The sequence below is a fragment of the Fundulus heteroclitus genome, chromosome 12 (genome assembly GCF_011125445.2).
Source record: "Fundulus heteroclitus isolate FHET01 chromosome 12, MU-UCD_Fhet_4.1, whole genome shotgun sequence".
NCBI lineage: Eukaryota > Metazoa > Chordata > Actinopteri > Cyprinodontiformes > Fundulidae > Fundulus > Fundulus heteroclitus.
In genome coordinates this window covers 16,526,469-16,550,239 of record NC_046372.1, presented here as the reverse complement: position 1 = coordinate 16,550,239, position 23,771 = coordinate 16,526,469, and the positions used below count along the sequence as shown (strand labels likewise).

The following is a 23,771-nucleotide window of genomic DNA, read 5'->3' as shown; positions in this document are numbered from 1 at the left end:
ATTGATTTTGGATCTGTTTCTTTAATCTTTTTTAACCAAATTGTACAAAATAGAGAAAATGAAGGAGCCCTGTTGTCCATTTACTAAGCATAAACTTTAAAAATCAAATCAGGCAAATGCTACTGCTATTCCAAAGTCCACTTGTGCGTTTCTGGAGATTATATGTGGAGCCTTTACCCCTAATCATGTGAAATATTCAGGGTATTTCACACAGTAAAAAAAAAAAAAAACTGTTCAAAAAAGAAAACTAAACTACACCCTTGGATTCTGAGCCGGCATGACTTGTTGAACTTCAGAAGCTCGATGATGAATGAACTCTATAGATTTTGGTGTATACTACGCAGAGCTACTGAGCTCCAGACAGGGTTTTAAATGCCTTCAATAAGATGGGGACAAAGCTTTCTTTCTTCCTTGAATAAAGAGATTGGGTTCCCACAACCCACCTCTGAGGCCCCACTGCAGGGCTGCAGCAGGTAGCACACAGACATAAATCCCAGCAGGGCAAGTGCTCTGCAGGCAGGCTCCATCAGAAGCTCTGCAAACGAGCAAGCTGACATCTTACCCTTGAAGTACAGGGCTTAACTCTTGCTTAACTTAATTCCAATGATAAGGGCTGGTTTAGAGTGAGGCATCAAGTTAAAAATAAATATTGTTAACAGAGTCTATTTGGATTAATCGGGCCATCTATTTATTTTATTTTACTTGTTCCTATTAAGCTCAGAAGTCCCAAATTCTGGGACTTGAACCTTTATTTTGTTCTAGGTTTGTAATTGTAAGCAGGTACATACATAAGTAAGTAAGTAAGTAAGTAAGTAAATAGTTAAGTAAGTAAGTAAATAGGTGAGTAAGTAAGTAATTAGGTAAGTAAAGTATATTTATATTTTCCATTAAGCTCAGAAGTCCCAAATTCATGGGAGGAATTGAACCTTTTTTGTTCTAGGTTTGTTACTGTAAGTAAATACTTAAGTAAGTAAGTAAATAGGTAAATAAGTAAGTAAGTAAATCAGTAAGTAAGTAAATAGGTAAGTAAGTAAATAAGTAAATAGGTAAACAAGTAAGTAAATAAGTAAGTAAGTAAACAGGTAAGTACAGTATATTTAATATTTCCTATTAAGCTCAGCAGTCCCAAATTCAGTGGAGGAATTGAACCTTTTTTGTTCTAGGTTTGTTACTGTAAGTACGTGCATAAGTAAGTAAGTATATAGTAAAATAGGAAGTAAGTAAGTAAATAGGTAAATAAATAAGTAAATACATAAGTAAGTAAATAGGTAAACAAGCAAGTAAGTAAGTAAATAAGTAAGTAAGTAAATAGGTAAATAAGTAAGTAATTAGGTAAGTAAGTAGATAAGTAAATAAGTAAATACGTAAGTAAGTAAATAGGTAAAAAAGTAAGTAGGTAGGTAAGTAAAGTATATTTATTAAGCACCTTTCAGACAGAGTAATTACAAAGCACTGTACGGAGATTTTAATAAAGTTTGCTGAATAAAACATGATTTTAATAAGATTTAAGGATGTTATTTGGAGCAAAAATTCAGAAAAGGGCCTTTGGTGGGGCTGCTGGGTTTAACAGGTTAAAACATCAGCTTAATGTAATGTAGTTTCAGATGTTTTGGTTGTTTAATATGATTTGGTTCTAGCAGCTGGGAATTTAAATATGAGACATTTGACTACAGGACTGGAAACAGGCCCAATAAATGATAAGTATTCCTACATTTAAACATAGTGGCTGTATTTTAATTTAGTGTTGCCAATGTTTATTTTTGGGATATAAATGGCTGGATCTGAAATGTAAATACACACTGGTAATGGCACTGTTTTCCACATCCACTACCCTTCATGCACCTATGTTGCACGTTTAATCATTTTTATATACCAGCCACCCAGAGATCTGTAGATTGCGGTTGTTTGCACTTCAACTTTACAAACTGACCTTGGCAGCAGCGAAGCGCAGCTTGAACAAACCCAGAGCCAAAGCAAACGAACGCCTGGCTAAGTAATTCTCCACACTTCAAAGAGGCTTCTGCATGTTCAGTGTGATTAAAAGCGGATTACTAAAAAGTTTTCTGTGTCAGTGTTCAATTAATGGGTGTCATTCTGCTTTGATGAAAGCATCACAGGAATTAGAGAATGTAGAAAATATTCAAGCATTAAGAAGAGGAAATGGAAATGTCTCTGAAGGTGTAATGCTTTGAAAAAGACAATCTGTGTCCTTTTTTCACAGTTTGTCACGTTGCAGCCCTCACATTTCATTATGTTTCGTTGGTATTTTATCTGACAGAACAACACATAGCACATAATTGTTAAGCTGAAAGCATGTATAATCAACCCCGTTTACTCTGATACCTCTAAATACAATTGCATTTGGAAGCCCTCCTCTTACTAAACAGAGTCCATACGTGTGTATTTTAATCTCATTACAAACAGCTGTTATGTGAAGGCCTCAGTTGTTTGTTAAAGACCACTGATGAACAAACTGTCATGATTTGGGTTTGGTTATGGTTTTTGTTTGTTATTTGATCAATTACTTCACTCTCCTGCCTTAAGTTCAGTTTCTATTTTAGGTTCTGTCTTAGTGTTTGATTTTGTTTTAGGTTATAAGTTTATCCGGCCTGCTCAGACCATTTCTGTCACCAGTCTAAGTTCAGTTCACCTGCCAGCATTCTTTTGTCTTCCTGTCACTCCCCTTCACCAGTCACCATCCAATCGGCTTCAGTTTACTCCCAAGCACTTCCCTGTTCCCGATTAGCTCCACCCATGTCAGTAATTAGTTTCACTCCATTCACCTGATCACTCCCTTACTTATACCTGCCTCTGCCCCCTGCAATCTGCCACATCATTGTTTGTTTTTTCTGTGTCCAGTTGGTGAGTTAAGTTCAGCTTTCAATGCTTTCTGTTTGCCTGTTCTTCTGACCCTGTTTGCTTCTAGATATTTGAGTTAGCCTGTCCCCTGTTTTTGCATATAGTTTTGTCTGTAACTGCCTTTTTGTTATTGGATGCAGTCTTCCCATTTTTGTCTTGATCCCCGTTTTGGCTTTTGCATTTTGTTAATAAATTATCTTTAACCTAACCTCTGCTTGTCTGGTTGAATACTGGGTCCCCCTGTCTCTGGTTCATGACACAAACAGCATCATGAAACATGGGGAACACAGCAGACAGATCAAGGAGAAGTTTAACGCAGGTTTAGGTTTTGAAACAACCTCCAAAGGTGTTCCGAGGCTCCTTGTATCCACCCATAAAAGAGATCATATGACATGAATTTCAGCTTCTTTCATATTTCATTATCATCCTAATTGTTTATTAAAGGTCCATGGTGTACCTTTAATAAACGATGATTAAAGTTGCACAGTGCACCTTTCATAAACAAGCAGTTAAGTATTATTCATTTTCTTTCCTAAACATGCCCTTACAATTACACGACGTGTAAAATTACTTGTCCTCTGATTACTGCCGTTGCCTCTATAGCAGTGGTCTCAAATGCAAATCCTCGAGGGCCGGTGTCCTGCAACTTTTAGATGTGTCCCTTGCCCTACACGTCGGAATCAAATGGCTAAACGACCTCACTAGCAAGCAGTCCAGCTCATCAGAGCTCTGCTTATGAGCTCCTATTGGAGTCAAGTGTGTTGAAGCAGAGATGCAACTAAAGGTTGAGGACTGGAGTTTGAGACCACTGATCTATAGGCTGGATATTCAGTTCATGAGAGGGCGATTCGGGCTGAACGCATAGGGCATTCGCTGGGGTGTGACGCAAAAACATTCAAGGGGTGTGAATTCTTTTGCAAGGCACTCAACATGACAAACCAGACACCTACGCATGTCATATACTTACTCTGGGGCCCCTTTTTCCCGGTTTTCCTGACAGGCCTGGAAATCCTTGGGGACCCTGAAAAGAAACGATTAAAGACAGTCAAGAGTAGAAATGAATCGGGTCTATAAATACAAAAAGACAAAATTAAAGCTGCTGCCTTTAGCCACGTCAGGAGAGAAAAATGAAACGAAGGCGTACAAGACAGACGTTCACTCAGTTAAATCTTATCTCCTTTTTCCCTTGATCACTCATTTGGTGACAGTAGGTAAGTATAAGTTTGCAGTCACTGCGTTGCTGCCAGGGGAGATGGTTAAAAACTGATACAGGTCCTCCCCCAGCCAGCCTTATTTCAGCTGAGAACCACAGCAGTGCATTGACTGTAAGTCTGAGTCATTGTGCTGGCAGGGCAGTCGCTGCTGGTTCCAGCCACAACCAATCACATTAATTACAAGCATCAGCTAGCTTTAAAACAATTTCACACATGGATTAGCAAAGCTCTGAAAGGTCAGATTTAATGAGGGGTCAAGTCTGTGGAACCTGATTTTGTTTGATATCTTGGGATTGTAACTTACTTTCTCACAGCTGAAGAAGTCTGACTAAAAAGAGGGAAACGGGCCAACAAAATAACTTGATTCGGTCTTCTGGGCTTATGTAATGATTCCAAAAACACTGAGTAATGTTTCCTGGCTAGGAAAGGAACCAGTGTTTGCTTATAATTAACCAGGAAATGGCCTAACTAGACAAAAGGCTTTTAGCAAACTTTAGATCCTGTGGCTTGCAACCATCAGCCGATCTGCACGTGATAAGGAACGTAAGCTGCGGTCAGGTCAGGGCCACTGCTGCAGCCAGATGAACCTATACAAACTCCTACACTTTGTAAGAGACATTTGCAGTGAAAGTTTAACCATCTGCCAAAGGTTCTTATTGACTTGCAAGAGAGAATTTGGCAATTCAGGAACTCAAGCAAACCTCTGAAGGTCACGAACGGGTTGTCTGCATATCAGTTAGATAGCCAAAGGTGCAGGGTGGGGTTTCTTTAGATTACACATGATTTTGTAGATGGCATGTTTAGACTTTATAAGATAATTTACCTCCTCAAACTTCATCGCAGTCAGTTAACATTGTTTCTGTGAAATAATATTTATCTGCAACATTATTTAGGTTGGTTTTCATTCACATGAATGAAAGGATTCTGGGGGTTTTTTTCAGGAGAAAAGTGCCCAGAGCTCTTAAGCGCCCCCCTCCAACTTGCCTTTCTTTTACATTTTACACAAACATTTTCCTTTCATCAAATAGACAAAGCATGAAGGCTCAGAGATACAACACATTTTAAAATACAGCATGAATTATAAGATAACGACTCCATCTTCTATTGCTCCTTGGTCCAGTTCTGATGCACCAGCTGCACGCAGTTTTGACAGTCAGTCAAATGATCAGTATGGGATCTTTCACCAGCCCCCAATAACAACAAACTTGGTCGAATTCTGCAGAGACAAGTTTCTGTTGCAACATCATCAACATTTTAGTAATTTTGAGCCAAAGTCCCTCTTGACTTGGATCGGACAGCGTGGTCCAGCCTTCACAGAGCCTTGAATGAGCCCTTTCCTCCCTTTTGACAGTTCCAAACCAGGCTGTAAGATGTCATGATGGTAAAGTGCCAAAATGTTGCTTGACAGAAGAAAGTCTGTTTTGCAGTGACATCCAGCGGTTGTCATCATGTGATTTCATTTTGTGAAATAAGTATAAGCTATTATTATGAGCCCACAATATTAAGGTGAGTACTTATAGCTTAACATTTCATATCTACGTTTGAGACTTTTATTTTGAAGTAAGAAGGGAAGTTGGTTTACTTGAGTAGTCCTGTTGTGTTGACATAGTTAGCGAAGAGAGACCTCTTGTTGGGCATGCCGAGAATACTCAGCTATGGCATCTAAGAAACCCCCACTTCTTTGAAATCTTTTACCTGGCCGCATTGTTGGTTTTCCCGAAAACGTTGCTAAAATGTTTTCTTTTTTATTCTAGTGAACCAAATACTGTGTCTCATGTCATGAGAAGCTGGCTGTGTTGTTGCACTGATCCTTCTAACCATTTCAGGCTAGAGATATTTCCAGCAGTTGTTAAGACACTGTTATCCCCAGGGTTATCATAATTTCTCCAAAAAAAAAAGTCCTTTTTTTTTCCCCAACATGTTACATGACTGCCAAATTTGTCCAATCTGTTGGCGCCATAATAAGGAGCAAAGGAAATGTTTTTCAAATAAACTCTTTATTTCAAGGTTTGCTAAGTTTTACAGCCAGTATTTTTTCCCTCGTCTTGGTGCACAAGTTGTGCACCTGACCTTTGCAATACAATATTGAAGAACAGGCACTGAAAACCAATACTACTCTGATAATTTATCCTCTTGATTTAAGTTTAGATTTCTCTAATGGAAAGAATCCTGCTATGTCCTCCTACATCTTAATAGCTTCACTGCTCCAATATTGACCACAAGTGCCTGCCTTGAATGCTCTCCAGAGAAGGAAAACATGATGCGAGGACACTGCTGAAGACATTCTGGGTAAAATCTGATTTGGGATTTGACCTGGCAACTATATTTTACAATCAAAGGGTTCCTCTGTGGTCCAGGTAAAGGAGCGATTGTCTGTTAACTGGGTTAAGGATCCAATCACCGGCGTCCCCACTGCACATGTATAAATGTCCTTGACCAGATACTGTGCTCCTTAATGCCTCAGAAAATTCCCAGTCAGTGTGTGTGTGTGTGTGTGTGTGTGTGTGTGTGTGTGTGTGTGTGTGTGTGTGTGTGTGTGTGTGTGTGTGTGTGTGGTAGATCCGTGTCGATATGTGTGACTGGGTGACTGTGACATTGCTTAGAGCATTTTCAGTAGTAAACAAGACTCAAAAAGGAATACACAATTAATCATTTGCTTGCAATCCAGATCCAGCTCACAACCACAAATACCTCTAACCTTGGATATTTATAATTAAGCACATTTACAAAAAGCTTATTAAGATAGCACATGTCTGGACTTTAACTCACCACTTCATGATGCAAAGTAAAGGTTTTATCCTTTTCCAAAAACATTAATAATATTGGGTCAGTTTCCATATGAGTGAAACCTTTTTACCAGCTTTAATGTTCAATTCAATTTCAATTCAATTTTATTTATATAGCGCCAAATCATGAAACATGTCATCTCAAGGCACTTTACAAAGTGTTGTTTTATAGTGACTTGCAAAAGTTTTCACCCCACTTGGCTTTTTACCCGTTTAACTCACATTTAAACCTGTGATTTAAATGTATTTGTTCTATGCAATGGATCTGGACAAGTAGTCTTCTTTGGTGGAGTAAAATGAGAGATATATTTATAAAAATAAATAAATAAATCAAAATAAAATGCAGTAAATAGGCATGTGCTTAATGCATCCAGCCCCTTTGCTAAAAAGCCACTAAAACACTCTGGTGCGATCAGTTGTCTTCAAAAGTCACATAATTAGTGAAATGAAGTCCACCTGTGTCAAATCTTAGTGTCACATGATCTGTCAGAATAGACCGCTTTTTCTGAAAGGCCCCAGAGGCTGCAGCACCACTAAGCAAGAGGCACCTCACCATGAAGAGCAGGGAGCGCTCTCAACAAGTCAGGGACAAAGTTGCTGAGGAGTACAACTCAGGGTGGGGTTATCAAAAATACAACATGGGCGACTCCCCAAATGCATGGAGGATGATGTTCCGGTCAGAGGAGACTAAAATGGAACTTTTCAGCCACTGAGGAAAACACTGTCTGGCACAAACCCAACACATCCCATCACCCCAAGAACAGCATCCCCACAGTGAAACATGGTGGTGGCTGCATCATGCTGTGGGGATGTTTTTCAGCAGCAGGGGCTGGGAACGTGGAAGGATGGTCCTAAATAGAGGGATATTCCTCAGCAGAACCTGTTTCAGTCTGCCTGTGATTTTGAGCCTAGGACGAAGGTTCACCTTCCAGCAGGACAATGACAGGAAACCTCCTGCTAAAGCAACACTTGAGTAGTTTAAGGGGAATCATTTAAATATGTTGGAATAGCCTAGTCAAAGTTCAGACCTCAGTCCTAGTGAGAATCTGCAATTTGACCTGAAGATTGCTATTCAGAAGCGAAACCGATCCAACAGGATGGAGCCGGAGTAATTTTGCTTTGAGGAATGGGCAAAAATCGCAGTGGCAAGAGCTCATAGAGATGCATCCAAAGCAACTTGCAGCTGACTGAAAAATTTGCCGGGAAATGTGGCTCGATAAAGTACTTACTTTGAGGGGGGTGAACAGTTATGCACACTGAAGTTTTCTGTCATGTTGTCCTTTTTGTTGTTTGCTCCACAATAAAAAAAAAAAGCATTGTGAGTGTTGCAGAAATGTTCTGTAAACGAAATGGTGTAAACTCTCAAAGAATTTTTATTCTATGTTGTGAGGCAACAAAAAATTAAAAACGCCAGTGGGGGTCAATACATTTACAGACCATTGTATATCCCAAATAATTTATTGTATCACAGAGCACTTTACATTTAATAGCAGCCCTTATAAATGTATAAAATTAATTTATTTTAGTAGTATAATTTTAAAGTCCAATGTTTTCTCTAATACAGATATGTGAAATGTTTTGTCATGTGTGCTAAAATCATTATGTTGAAATTATAGCCCACAAAAAAATTGTGATAAAAAAATTATCACATTTAACATTATTGTCTTGCCTGTTCAACGGCAAACAAAACATGCATTATTTCAGTAAAAGGAGTAAAGTCTGTTTTGTTTTTTTGCATAAAAGGAATCTGACACATAAAAAAGATTTCCCACCTTTTGCCTTGAAAATTCTTAAATTTTCTAAACTTTCATGGTCAAGCTGTTTCTATTTTCATGATCTAAAAAGCTTTTTTGTTCACTCTAAGCAAAAAACAACAAAACATGGTCCCTTTCTTTCTCGCAAAAAGGCTCACTGTACTTTGCCAAGGTAAATAAACTGGTGCACCCAAGCCTGCTTTTGAATAAAAACCACTGAAGGTGTGGGTGGTCCTTATTCTGAAATTTAAATTAAAGCAAAAATCATGCAGGGTGAATAATTTCAATTGTACCTAAGATTTTACATTTAAAGACTAGAATTTGTCAGTGAAAATTTCACCCTAAATGTTTTTTTGTTTTTTTTTAGTGTCCATCTGGATTGACAGCCATTGTACCGTTCTTAAACTGCCTTTGTGGACCCAATAAAATCCTTCAGTATATAGTAAATAACTCGCTGGACGCACTTTAATCACCCCTGGTCTAATTACTTTTCTTCATCTTGCCTGTAGGTTTTCTAAAGGATTTAAATCTAATGACTGATTTGATCATAGAAGAAAATTGACCCAATGATGACCCATTATGGTTTTCTGGCATAATCTAACAACATTTTAATAAGCAAAAAAAAAAAAGCTCCTGGTATTTCAAGTTCATCATGTTTTGGACTCTAATGAGAGTAAGGTATTCAGATGAGAAACAATCCCACGGCATCCTCCCCCATACTTTGGCAGGAGTACGTTGTGTTTTCTACAAATCTACTGTTAGCTTCACACTTGACCCAACAAGGGTTTGATGTTGAGCCAAAAAGCAAATATCTTGGCAAAACAACTTATTTGCATACTGATAGTCTGATGGTTGTTACTGACACTTGGTGACCCAAAGAGGCTGCTTTTTGCTGTAGCTGCCTCCTTAACCATTCTTCCGAGGGTACGTCGGGGATAGAAAACCATATTAATCATTGCTCTGACAATGATGGACGTGTTTGGGTGAGGAGCCTTGTTAAAAATAATTCCTGACTCGCGCTTTATTCGAATGACGTCTGTGATGGCTAAAGGAAATGGGCCTCTTTATCATGTTTTATTTTCACTCCAAGGAAACATGTAGTTGTTAATTAAACCTTTCATGACACTCTGATTACCTTAAACATACATTTAAATGAAATTAGAAAAATGCTCCGGTTAATTTCTAATAATGATTTCTATTATGTTTTCTATAGTTTTTTCTATTGTTGTAACTTTTCCCCATTTAGTATATATATATATATATATATATATATATATATATATATATATATATATATATATATATATATATATATATATATATGATCCCTAAATACATATTTTGAACAGCTAATTATGTAATAGTGCTTGATCCCTCAAACCTTGTTGTCCTATTTGAGAGATTTTCACTCTCTGAGGACTCACACGTCACCTCAGAGGAATCTTACACCTCACTGCCATTCACACCACTAAGTAAGTTTCAAAAAGCTATCAATTCCGCAGCTGTTAAAAGAAATGATCACACATTAACGAGCACCAAAGCAAACATCTAACACCCATGTATGCCTGACAGGCTACTTGGAAAAAAAACAAGGCAAGTCAAAAACTCTCCACCGTTAACAAAAGCCACACTGCCAAGATCGCTAAACCACGTAGTTAGGCGGTTACATTATCCGAGTCAGCAGCTTTTTCAGACACCGACACATAATGCCCAAAGAAAAATTTACAAGCCAACATTGTAACTTCTGATCCACGACTATAACCCAGAAAAGTTCAGCACAAAACTCTGGAGCTGCTGCAGTTCTAACACCCCTCATTAAAAACTGCACAACACCACACCAAACGTGCATGCGTCCATTCAGAAACCTCTGTCACAGGTTCTGAGTCGTCATTTACCACTCACCGGTGGTCCTGGTTCTCCCTTTAGCCCAGGTGGTCCAGCGAGCAGCGAGAACTGGGTCGGCTCCAGGTCAAATGTCTGAACGCCGTCTGTCGCAGCGGGAGTCACTGCGGGGAGCGCGGTTGGTTTGAAATCACCGATCACTTCTGGCTCAGGTTTCTTCGCAGCTTCTGTGGTCAGCTCCTTTTCATGGGGAACGTAGGTGTTAGAAGGAGACCCCTGTGTGGGAACAACCGTGTCCCTGAGGCTTGGCTTCGTTGCTGATGGTCCGATGGAAACGGGTACAGGTAAAACTTCCCCAGACTCACTATCCCTCTGCATTGTGTTTCGTCTGTTGTGTTTTGAATCTGGCGGATTCATGATCTGAAGAGATGTAGTAACAGTTGAGGCTGAAAATCTGGGAGGGTTTTCCAATCCTGCAGTAACTAGTGGAGAAACAGGCGCTGCAGCGTATTCCGCAGCTAAAGACGTCTTGTTCAGCATTAGCAACTGGTCAGCTGGAGGAATTATTGTAGTCCTCGGAACTGACGATGGCTCCTCTGCCTTTTTGGATCTCTCTGTCAGGGACAGCAACGTTCTATCAGTGAAAGTAACAACTGGGCCTGAAATTAGAGGTAGCATGGATGGAAACACAGGCCGAAACGTGTCGGCTTCTCTGCAGTGTTTCTTAATGTAATCGCAATAGTTATGAGCTGCCTCGGCCGAGGGATAAATGTCAAATTGACAGATTGCACCTTCAAATGCCACTGAGTTGTGGTTCATTTTGCCCAGCAGGAAGGAGCCCTCTGGATCCAGGGTCCCGCCTTTTTTGGAGGACAAATGAGCATGCAAGCTTTTCGTACCGCAGGCTGTGTGCAAAAACACACGACGGCCTCGAATATCCACGGCAAAATCATGCCACCGGCCGTCATAGACGTTGTAGTCAAAACTCGCAGAGCTCTTGTGTCCCACGTGCACCAGAACGTTCCCCGGTGTGAACTGCACCCCGAGCTGCACCTTCTTTCTCTTAGACAGAACGGAGAAAAGGAAGGCGCTGTTGAAGCGGTGAACAGAGAGGCTGAGGATCAGGAGGAGGCTGGTGGCGTTGTAGTGGGCAGGGATGATGGTACGGAGAGGCACCTGGAGGCGCGTCCTCGGAGTGAGGATGACGCCCGACTTGAAGGGGATGACGCCAGTGGGTATGGAGCGAGCGCCTGCTGGAGACGTCCTTCGCCCGAAAAGCCCAAGCTGCTGCAGGATATCCACATCTGCAACGAAAACAGGAGAGAGAAGCCAGTCAGTTTTGGGTGGGATTTGAAATAGGTAATGGTAGTTATTTAATTTCATGAGGGATTGCTGCAAAGCCATGGACAATGCAGACGACTCTCGCTGTAGCTCTACGCTTCTCCAGGAGTGAATGCTGCTTGTCGGGACTTTGAAGCAATCAACTGGTTCCCTTATATAGGAAATTTCTGACCAATCTGTATAATCTGACCCAATCTGTATAATATGATTGCATTTGACTTCGTAAAGTGCCTTGACATGACATGTTTCATGAATTGGCGCTATATAAATAAAATTGAATTGAATTGAATTGAATTGAATTATTTCTAATCTAATCTCTTGGATGGAGGCAAATCCTAAACAAAGTAAAAAACGACTCCGCATGCTGCGTTGCACTCATTCAAAGGCCAATGAGGCACAGATTTGAGGAAAAAGGCTTCGTTCAGTCTTTCACGTCTCTTATCAGCATCAAAGCATAAACTGAAAACAATTAGAATGCAGGGACTAAAGTGATATTAAATGTGTCGTGAAGCATTACTGGGAATTTACAGCATTAGAACCAGACTAATGGAAAAACCTAATGCAAAAAGGCTGCATTCAAGTCTCCCCATATAGGGTCACATGCTTTAGGGATTGCAGGATATTATGTAATCCTTACATCAAGTCTTAATTAAGACAATCCCAGCAAACAGAAGCTGAACAGGTCCCCAGAGGGGACGGCGGTGGAGACGTAAGGTGCACAGACAGAAATGTTATCTCGCTTTATCTGATAATGTCTGCTGATTAAAGATGATTCCTCTGACGGGAGCTTGAGCTCATAGAAACATACTGCGGTGCTTGCCACAGATTTTAATTGCTACCCGCATCTCATGGGAGGAAAATGTGAGTAATGTTCACACCTTGCTGCGCTGTGTGCAACGTATATTGCTCCAAATTGGATTCACACCTTTGAGGAATGGTTTAATTAAACCCACATTTCAGTCTAAAAGGAAACAGACTTTGTTTCTGCTGCATTCCAAATAACACTTGTCTGTGCTTGAAGCAACTACTTAGTGTATAGCATGCACTTAAAACCCCCTTAACAGTCAGCCTGGGCTAAAATCTGTTGGCTCCTTTTGCCTCACCTGTGGGCCCTTGACAGATAGCAGGTTAAACATGAAAAGGATGTAGACTTCGAGTCAAATTTAGACCACCTATCATTGAATAGCATGAAGCCTGCATGTCATCAGTTTAGATCTTTTGATTATTTATTTAAATCTTTTTTTTCCTATAGGGTAGAATAGTACCACTACAAACAGCTTTATCCACATGTCCGTCCGTCAATCCGCCTGTCTATCCACCCACTTATATTTACCCAAGATCTGGTCATAGTCTTGACATATTTCTATAACATTCTCCAGCGCATTCTAAGGAATTCAAAGTTTTTTTTTTTCCAGGCCAGAAGAAAAGCATAGTTCCTCCCTTATGTTCTGGGTTTGCCCAAGGTCACTAGCAACGGCATTCTCAGCATGAAGCTGCCACCACCGTGCTCAATAGATGGTACAACGAGTTTAGTTCTGAAAGCTTCACCTTGACTACTACAAACATATTTCAATCTGAAAAACTCACACAGAAAGAAAAGGCAAGTAGAAGAACTTTATTGATACAATATTTTAAGAGTTTGCTCAGACCTCGGCAGGAAAAATTCACGCTGAATTATACTTCAATATGCATAAGCAGGCGTATGAGAATAGGGATATTTCCCCCCAGGCCTGAAACTGGTGGTGGAGTGGAGATAAATAAAGTTTGTTCAGTCCATATGGTGATCTGTTTAAGCTAGATGTCCGACTTGGTTTGCATGAACTGTCCATGATGAGCAAGCATGAAGCGACTGTGGAGAGGAAAAACTCCCCTATGGGAAGAAACCTCTGGCAGAACCAGGCTCAACATGGCGGTCTTCTGCCGGACCGTTTTAAGGAGTGACTGGGAATTCCAGGAGGAACTACACTCTGATAGGGACGAGGTTGAAGGAGGACCGTAGGAAAGCCAGGCGAAGCTTGCTACGATGGTGGAGAAGGGGATGGAGGTGGGTTGAAACCGGTCAACAGAGTCCAAACCAGACACGGCGCAGCCACTGCTTGCTCGCTGAGCAGAAGGCCGAGACGAGGATGTGGAGTTCTTTTTAAGATGAACCCAGGATGCTGATTGGCTTCGAGGAGGAGCAGTTCAAAGCTGATTGGCTTGCGTCGGAGGCAGATGATGATTGATGGAGGTAGGCAATAGAGTTTCTTCAGTTTGAATCTCGCTTAAGCTGCATGTTGATATTAAACTCACTTCAGTGTGTCACTGTGATACTGATGTTCCAACTTCCAGTTTGTAATAGACCTGAACCTTGATGCCATCTTAAAATTCTAACTAATTTTCTTCCATTTGACAAGAACATGTTTGGTAAAATGGATGAATTTGGTTTTCCAACAAGACGATGATCCCAAAGAAACTATCCAAGCTTCTGTGCTTTTTGTGTCTCTGCTCTGTCTTCTCTAGTCGGTCGAGGAAGATGGCCTCTCACACTGAGCCTGGCTCTGCTGGAGGTTTTCCTTCCTGTTAAAGGGGAGTTTTCCTCTCCACTGTCGCTTCATGCATGCTCAGTATGAGGGATTGCTGCAAAGACATGAACAATGCAGACGACTGTCCACTGTGGCTCTATGCTTCTCCAGGAGTGAATGCTGCTTCTCAAGACTCTTTTTGACCAATCTGTCTGGATGATATGATTGATTTTGACTTTGTAAAGTGCCTCTAGATAGAATGTGTTGTGAATTGGCGCTAAATAAATTGAATTGAATTTAATTGAATTATTAAAGCAAAATAAGGCAAAGGTAACTTTGCGACTTGTGACTTTCAAACAGATTAGGACATTTTCTATGATCATACCAGCCTCTTAGACTCTATTTGCAGTCATGCGTATGGTCAAAAGTTGTTGTTTTTTTAACACATACCAAGAAAAAATCAGCACAGCCTAAAACAATTTATTGCTTTTGTTTTTAGGTCTAACACAGCCTGCAAGTTTGCATTAAAATCCACATTTTCAGTTTGTTTTTTTCTGAATAACTAAGAGACTAGACTGAATTAAACTGCTGAACAATAAATTCCAGCCCAGCAGAAGGAAAATAAGCATAGACACACATCCTGTTAGGAGAAGGGAAACCCTGCTCAGTTTGCAGAGGCAGCGGGAGATCAGCCAGACTTGAAAATGCAGGCTTAGAGAGACAACACTGGAAAAATGAAATCCCGTAACAAGACCATCTACAGTCGATTTCCTAATGCAGCTCTGATTTGAATTGTTAATAAGGTATGAGAAAGCAAAATTGCTCTTTGATTGTGTGGTGTGTTTTGTCAGGGCTTTCTGCACATCCTGTTTTTGTCTTAGTGGGTAGGCGGACTGCCTGTGGCTCTTAGTGACCTCCCGATGAGCAGAACAAAAATAACTAAGTATTAAGAGTAGAGATTTTTTGTGCAAAGACAAGCTTGGCAAGAAAGTAACTATATCAGGGAGGAAAACTTTGCCTTAACTTAGGAACAGACCTTGGATAAGTCTATTCCACTGTAGTTAGCAGCACTAGTCAGTTGTTGAACCTTAGATTATTGATGAAGAGTGACACTTCTGCTGGCAGAGAAACAGTAGATCGGATCAAGTCTTTCTATGCCTAAACCAGAAGTTGTGTTTGAATTCTGGACTTGAAGTGGAGCCTGTAAATCATTCAGGTTGGTGGGCTATTTCATTGCCGTCGCTTGTCACAGATCCTGTTTGGGGTGTTCATGGGCATAACTACAAAGCATAGTTTTGGAGACAAGGCTCATGGCAGAAAGAATGGGATCCCAAATAGAAGCGGCTGAAATAAGCTCCAGGGCCCGAATACGTTTAATGAGTTGGTTAGAATCAGGTTCAGGGTGAGGAGCACTATCATCTGGGAGAGATCAAAATAGAGAGGCTGCTCCTCTGCAACAAAAGAAGTCCGCTGAGGTGGTTTGGGGGTCTCATTAGGCTTCCTCCTGGGTGCCTCCCTTTGGCAGACTGAGAAATGATTGGAAGGACAAATTATTTATTATAGCCTTGGAATCGCTGGGTTAAAAAGTTGGACCAGTTACAGAGGTAATAAGTGGAAGAAAAGAGAGGGATGGTGGATGGATGGATGGATGGATGGATGGATGGATGGATGGATGGATGGATGGATGGATGGATGGATGGATGGATGGATGGATGGATGGATGGATGGATGGATGGATGGATGGATGGATGGATGGATGGAGAAGCCCCAGTATTTTTACTAAAGGTAATAATAATGTTAGAATCCCATATTGGGCCAACTCTTACCAAGACCCATTCTCTGTATGTAATCATCCTATATGGCCTTTACACATGTGAAAATTGCAGTGATAAAGGAGGAAGGATTAAGTTGCATATATTGCATCAATCTTTCAAAACCTGGGATAGTTTCAAATATCTTTAGCCCTGTTAATTATTTCAGCACTAAAAATGCCCCTGATTTAAAACTAAGGTTCTTTTTTGTATCTTAAGTTGGTTCACACAGCAGGATTTTTAGCCAGATTTTTGTCCCAATCTTCCCCTTTCGACAGGTTCTGACTATTGGTGTAATCAGGGATATTCAAGATATTGGATTGTCTTGCCCCGATATTCTAGCATGTGTGGTCTTCCCCGACCAAAAATTAGCAGGAAGGCTGTTGAATGTGATGCATAGCATCAGAAAGCGAGGTGAGAGAAACTCTGGAAAAAAAAAAACTCACCTCCATATCATATTGCAGCAAATGTAAAACCCCCGGTTGTGCTGTCTCCACTCTTTTAACCAACGCCTTTTATTTTTGTTGTTTTTTTCTCTGTTAAAATCAGTCCCACAAACTATAACCATTACTCTTCCTCATCATCCATGTTGATTTACTCAGGAACATTCAGACGATCGTATCAAGCATGAGTTCAGAGTGAAATTTTTATCATTACGTGTGGCGTCTCTCAGGATGTGAAAATCTGCCAACTATTTGAAAATCCTGCCGTGAGAACCAGCCTTTAGTAAGGATCCAAGAACTTTCAGCACTTGCCTTTTATTGGCAGCTGATTTTCTTGTTTAGGCAACAAAACATAGGAGCTGTGTCAGTACTTGTCCTGTTAGATCTCAGGCAGTATTTGATACAGTCAATCACAATATTCTCTTATAAAGGCTTGAACATGCTGTAGGGATCAAGGGAACAACATCAGGCTGGTTTAAGTCTTATTTATCTGACAGATTCCAGTTTGTTTATGTAAGTTAAAAACAAATCCTCTTCACACTCCAAGGTTACCTGTGGCGTACTACAGGGTTCAGTGCTTGGGCCAATTCTCTTAACTATACTTATAATTCCAATTAGTAAAATTATAGGGCCACATGGGATAAACTTTGACTGTTATGCTGATGATATTTAACTATATTTATGTACAAATTCTGATTAATCCGATCAGTCACTTAGACTACAGATAGCTTGAAGACATAAAAACCTGGATTACGTTAAAGCTTCAGCTTTTAAAACTAAGACACAACAAAATTTGCCGTGCTTGGACCTGCTTAGTCAATCATTTAATCTGGGAGGTATTAAACTGGGTCCCAGAAATTAAGAACCTTGTGTTGATTTTGAACAAGATGTGTCATTTAAATCCCACATCAAACAGGTTTCTCTGGTTTTCTTCTTCCCCTTTGGGAATATTGTCAAAAGTAGAAATATCCTGTCCAGGAGCTACGCTGAAAAATTTGTCTATGCATTTGTTACTTGAAGGCTAGAACATTATTTACTATCAGGAAGTCCACAAATGCAGTTAAAAGTAACTTCAGCTGAATCAAAAATGCAGCGAAAGATGTTTATGTAAATATAAAATAGATATATTTCTCCTATTTTACCTTCCTCTGATTTGCTCCCTGTTAAATCCAGAGTAGAATTTAAAATTTGCCTTCTCACATGTAAAGCCCTTAATAATCAAGCTCCCTTATATGTCTTATATTGTTTTAGATAGACTTTTTTTTAGAACTGCCTTTAGTTATATCCAGCTGGGAAATTTACACAACTAGGTACATTTTAGAAACGTTAAGATTATACTATTTAATACAAATTGGTAACACTGTAAAATACTGTAAAAAGATTGTTTACTCTGATTTAACTGAATAAAGGCCAATGCTTATATAAGAATAGACAAGATATAGTATATCCTACATGGTTTGATAAAAGGGACTTTCTAAAAGAGCAATGCAAGACTATACTTACACGTTATTAAAATCCTTTGCAAAAGTATTCAAACCCCTTGGCATTTGTGCTTGTTTTGCACCACATAAACAGAAAACTTCCGTGTGCATAACTGTTCACAGCCTCTTAAAGTCAGTACTTCATAAAGCCACCTTTTGTGGCAATAACAACTACAAGTGGCTTTGGATGAGTCACTAGGAGTTTGCCACATGTTGCCACTGGGATTTTTGTCCATTCCTCAAGGCAAAACTGTTCCAGCTCCTTCATGTTGGATGGATTTTGCTTGTAAAGAGCGATCATCAAGACTAACCACAGATTCTCAATCGAATTGGGGTATATACATTGATTAGGCCATTCCAACACATTTAAATGTTTCCCCACAAAATATTTTAGGTCTCTGTGTTTTTATTTACCATCTGCACCTTCATATGGTCTGATCACTGTTGCAATATATCTTCCTGCTACATACTGTATACTTGCACTATTCATATTTTCTTACACATTACCTGTCTGTACATGTCATTTTTTTGGTTTGATGCTACATTCAAAATGTCACAGTATTTCTATTAGCTTCTGTTTCTGTTATACTTTTATTCTATACTTTTAATTATTTTATATTGCACATACTTACATTTATAATGTTTCTCATTTGTCTTCTGATTTTACCCGGAGACTTGCAACAGAATTTCACTCAAATGTACATTGTGAATGTGCAGCTGAACGATAATAAAGTCTGTCTAAGTCTTAAACCACTCGGTGTTGCTTTAGTAGTATGCCTTGGGTCAATGTTCTACTGGAAGGTTAAACTCCAGCCCTGTCTCAAATCACAGGCAGACTGACACAGGTTTTACTCAAGAATATCCTTTATTTAGCACCATCCATCTTTCCCTCTAATGGGAGCAATTTCCTAAACCCTGCAGATGAAAAACATCCCCATGTCATAATACTGCCACCATCATGCTTCACTGTGTGAATGGTGTTCTTTGGGTAATGAGATGTGTTGGGTTTGTGCCCGACAGGGTTTTTCTTGGTGGCCAAAACGTTTGATTTCAGTCTCATCTGACCAGAGCATCATCCTCCATACATTTTGCGAGGCGCCTACGTGCATTTTGGCAAACTCAAAGCATGACATTTAATTTTCAAACTAAGTAAAGGCTTTTTGCTTAAAACTTCCATTAAGCGTAGATCCATGGGGTTTGTGGCTTATTGTGGTCCTATAGACAGATCTTCTAGTATCTGCTGTGGGGCTCTGCAGGTTCTTCAGGGTTACCTTCCTGTGCTGCCTCTCTGATTAATGCCCTCCTTGCCCAGTCTGTGAGCTTTGGTGGGAGGCCGTCTCTTGGCAGGGTTTTGTGTGGTACCATGTGCTTTCCATTTGAAGATCATGGATTTGAAAGTGTAACATCATAGGTTTAGATTTTTTTTTAACAACCCCACCCTCACCTGTACTTCTCCATAACTTTCACCCCGATTTGTTAGGAGAGCTCTCTGGTCCTCGTTGTGTGACTCTGCCTGGTTTGTGTTGTTGCACCCTCAGGTGTGTTTATACTGACAGATCATGTGACTGATTGCACACAGGTGGACCTCATTTCACTAATTATGTGACTTGAAGCCATATTTCTCATTTCACTTCATCAACTTAGACTATTTTCTGCAGATTCACCACACAAAGCATTATTAAAAACATGTTAATTACAGGTTGGAATGTAGCAAATAGGGTGGGGGTAATCCTTTTGCAAGGCACTGTACTAAAACAAAATGTTGCCATTAAAGTAATGACAGAATGTAAAAAAGGCAATATATAGTTTTGAATTAATCTAATTTAAGAATATAAACCAAAATAATTTTCACAAACTGGATAGAATGGCCACCAAGATGGATGCTTATCCCCTTGATAATCCCTATATAATTAACATAAACAAATGCTTTGTGTCCTTCTTTATCAATCTTCTATTATATTACTATTTAGCACAAATAGTTTCAACTTTACCTGTTATGGATGTTAAACCTCAGTGCAATGGAGGAATCCAGAATTTTTTTTATTTATTTCTCACATTTGAGACGTTGCTGGATCAACGGTATAGTGTCATGGGAATAAAAACACTTACTTAGCCATCTTTATTCCGCGTTTTCTTACCTTGTGCTTCTGTTAGCCTGATAGAACAGATGCAACACAGTATAGTCCAAAGAATCAGCGATCTCCTAAAAACAAGGACAGAAAAGTTTGGAATATGAGGCCAAATACATCAAAATACATTTTATGTTATCAAATAAACTTAGATAAGTTTAACCGTAAATTTTGTGTAAAGGCCTTTATTGGTCCAAATGTTAGCGCTTCAGCAGTTTTTATTTTCAAAAACCAGGGCAGCAGGAGAATATTAGTCAAATCATTTCAATTATTTGTCAATTTTAATAAGATCTATCAAGGTATACATATGAATACCACGCAAATTGTATGCTACAAATCTATTAATCTTCCTGCCTGACAAAGATACATTTATGTGCTGTTCTTTATGATACAGTGCCTTGCAAGAGTATTAATATACCTTGAACTTTTTTGTCAGCGTATCGGGATTTGTAAAAAAGTGACACAAACATTTGCGTAATAAAGCAGAAGGAAAAGGATGCAACCTTTTCACATTTTTACAAACGTAACTGTGAAGAATATGGTAGGCATTTTTTTTTCTTCAGCCATCCTTGGTCTGGAAACCACTAAACACAATCTAGTGCAACTTTCAGAAAGCATCTAATTAAATAGAGAAGCAGTGAGAAAGCACATTGCAACTTTAGAGAATTTACAGAGCTCTATGGCTCAGGTGGGAGAATATATGTTCACTGGGAACTATTACTCATCCATCCATTCATCCAATTTCTACACCAGCTTATCCGTGCAGGGGCACACTCATGCACTTCACAATTCTGGCCTTAAATGAGAGTGGAAAAATGAAAACAGTATGAAAGTCTATTGAAACCTGTTAACAGTTAGTCTGGAGCCATGAAGAGGAAAGAGTGCATATATTGAAAGCGGTCCTTTGGTCAGATGAAACCAAAATCCAACTTTGAAGAAAGCAAACAGGTTTAAATCGGAGGCAACTGGACTTTGGCTCAGTTCTTTCTGAAACTGTTTCGACACCTATCCAGGAGTCTTTGTCAATTTGCTCAAGTACGAGCCACCAGAATTGTCAAAACGTTTTCAGTAAGAACTTAGCGAAAGTCCAGTTGTCTCCGATTTAAGCCTGTTGCTGTTGTGACGACCTGAGAATTGGCGCGGGCAAAGTTTGAGGATGGCATGCAAAATACAAGGGATGGCAAAAAGAAAACTAGGCATGTCACTCTGAACAGACCATACCTATGGTCAGACATGAAGGAGGCTGTATTATGCTGTGGTGCTGCTTTTCTTCAGCATGCCTGTCAGAATTAATGGTAAAATAGATTTGAGTTAAAAATGCATGCCAATCCTGGAAGAAACCGGTGAGCAGCTGCAAAAGACAACGAGCCTAAACGCACAACCAAAGCCAGGGGTGCTTTTTTGATCTGCATCATTTGGGAAGTTGCCCAGGACAGCAAAAGAAAGACTGGTGCAGATGACCCACATCCAGAAAAAGTAACTTTATCTCTCAGCACATGGGAGTAGTTGTTCCAGAGAATAGGAAAATCAGGCAGTGCCAATGAGGCTCAGGTTATCTTGTGACAGCTTTGCCTGTTTTAGCTTGCATGTCTGAGTGCTACCTTTAGTCACACCGAACTGGGAAATTGAAAGAAATTGTTTTTTCACAAACTGAGACCGTTTCTGTGAGTGTCTGGATCAATGACTGGCTTTTAAGAATTGCTCAGTCAGGACGTAATACAAATACCCGCCACATGGCACACTTATCAGATTTTTCTGGGGGGTTTGGTCATTTGAAATGCCATGTATTGTTTTCATTATACTTCACAACTTGGCACTTTGTGTAGACCTTATAAAATCTAATTTTAATACATTGTTTCAGAGGTTTGTGGTTTTAATGTGAGCAATCAAGAAAAAAAAGTTCAAGGTATATGAACAACTGTTGTGGCGCTATAGTAAAAAGAAAAACACACACAACAGATAAATGTTTCTACTTTAATCTCTGAATTATATCACATCATTGCAGTGTATTCTCTGCCAAATTGTTTCCATTACATTTTCCATTTCGTAAGCTTTAGTGCTGATATCTTTCCAGCATCTTTAGAGTGCATTGAATTAAAATCTAAACTAAACTTTTTTCTTTTTTTAAACACATAAGTTTATGATTTAGCTGGGATTGTTTGCTGGCCTTCCTGCTTGCGGTGGAAGCTGTCGTGGGGAATATGTTATAGATTTGCGGCCTTAAAAAAGTGCCACAGAACAATGTTGGCTGGCTGGCGATTTAAAACTTTCTGTATTTACTCTACTCTTTTTAATTAGCTGGAAATACAAAGTATGACCAAATCTCCTTTTTTTCAACAAGTTTCGAATGAGGCAACGTGTTTGGCCTTATTAGAAAAACTCTCTTCTCCCTCTGGGACAGGCGGGCTGAGAGAGGCGCGCAGCGGGGAGGTGAGGAGAAGAGGAGGACGGAGCGCAGCGGAGGAGATGACTGTCTCCGCCTCTCGCACATCCCCAACAAATCAGTCCCAGACCGTTTGGCAGTTCATTCTGAAACAAGTTGAGGAGCAGTTCAGCCGAGCAGCTCAGACTCTCACAGAACTGCGCGGAGAACAGGCAGAATTTTTTCCACACGTCGCTTCTCTGCAACTTATTAAAGTATCCCACCCGCTCCCCTCCATGTCCGCATGCGAATCTAAACTTCTCCTCAGCTGAGTCTGTACTTTAACAAGGTTTCACAGCGTCACACGCACATTTTATACACCTCCCCTCCCTTCAGTTTAGACGCAAGAACACGTTTAGGATTCCATCTTGGACCTTTCAAACCACGAAACGCATAAAAGGAAAGCGCCGATTTTAGTCTGACGACTCACCCCCCGACTCCACCGGCTTTGAGTTTGGAGTTCGGGGCATTGTCCGGCTCCATAGCAGTTACTTCATTCTTTCCCGGTACTTTTTATTATCCAGAGTCCAGAGGTGGCAAAGTTTTCCCATCCCAGGTGTTCCTTGGGGAGCTGTCGCAGAGCGAACGCGTAAAAAAAATATAAATATATATATGACAGAAATAGAAAAAGAGTAAAGTGGGAGTCAAAAAATACTGATGATGCCGTTTGCTGTCATTGTGTCCATCTTTGCTCCGCAGTCTATAAATTAAGCACTGGGTTAAAAAAAAAAGACGCTCCACCTGTGCGCTCTTCTACTTCCCCGTCTGGTCTCCGTGCGTTTTGCAAATATCAATAACAGCAGCATAAAGTGCTGTGCAGAGTTCCTGGTGATACGGGATGACGCGCGAGCATGTGTGTGTATGTGTGTGACGACTTTCCAAAATGAAAGTTTATTGTGGACTCAGGGAAATCTTGAGAACCGGGGGAAGGGGGGTGGGGTTGAGGTGGGACGGACAACTCCTTCTGTGGCCCTCACAGCTGAGATCCAGGGAAACACATTTGGAGCCGCAGCTGAAGGGATGTCTTCCCTGAAAGCAGGACCTGCTCAGCTCAGACTGCACGTGTTTACGGTGCTCAGCTCAGCTGTTTAAATCTTCTTAGTTTCTATGGGAACGTTGCGTTTAAGCGGGCACAGGGCCGCAGCAAATATTTTAGAGGCTCAGCCTATAGCCCCCACTGCCCAC

The 23,771-nt window shown here is 40.1% G+C and overlaps 1 protein-coding gene across 2 annotated transcripts in view; it reads right to left on the bottom strand.

Moving 5' to 3' along the window:
* Positions 1 to 23,450, bottom strand: part of col27a1b (collagen, type XXVII, alpha 1b) — a 126,158-nt gene extending 102,708 nt beyond the window's left edge. Inside the window, exons 1-4 of one of the 2 annotated variants that reach the window (XM_036144091.1) lie at positions 23,017 to 23,450; positions 20,174 to 20,238; positions 10,516 to 11,759; positions 3,827 to 3,880 (exon numbers count right to left, since the gene is read on the bottom strand). In XM_036144091.1, the coding sequence (XP_035999984.1) occupies positions 3,827 to 3,880; positions 10,516 to 11,759; positions 20,174 to 20,238; positions 23,017 to 23,069 (1,416 nt within the window). In that variant the 5' untranslated portion in view covers positions 23,070 to 23,450. The remainder of the gene's footprint in view (positions 1 to 3,826; positions 3,881 to 10,515; positions 11,760 to 20,173; positions 20,239 to 23,016) is intronic. The other variant, XM_036144092.1, reaches the window with a different exon arrangement.
* Between the last annotated feature and the right edge of the window lie 321 nt (positions 23,451 to 23,771).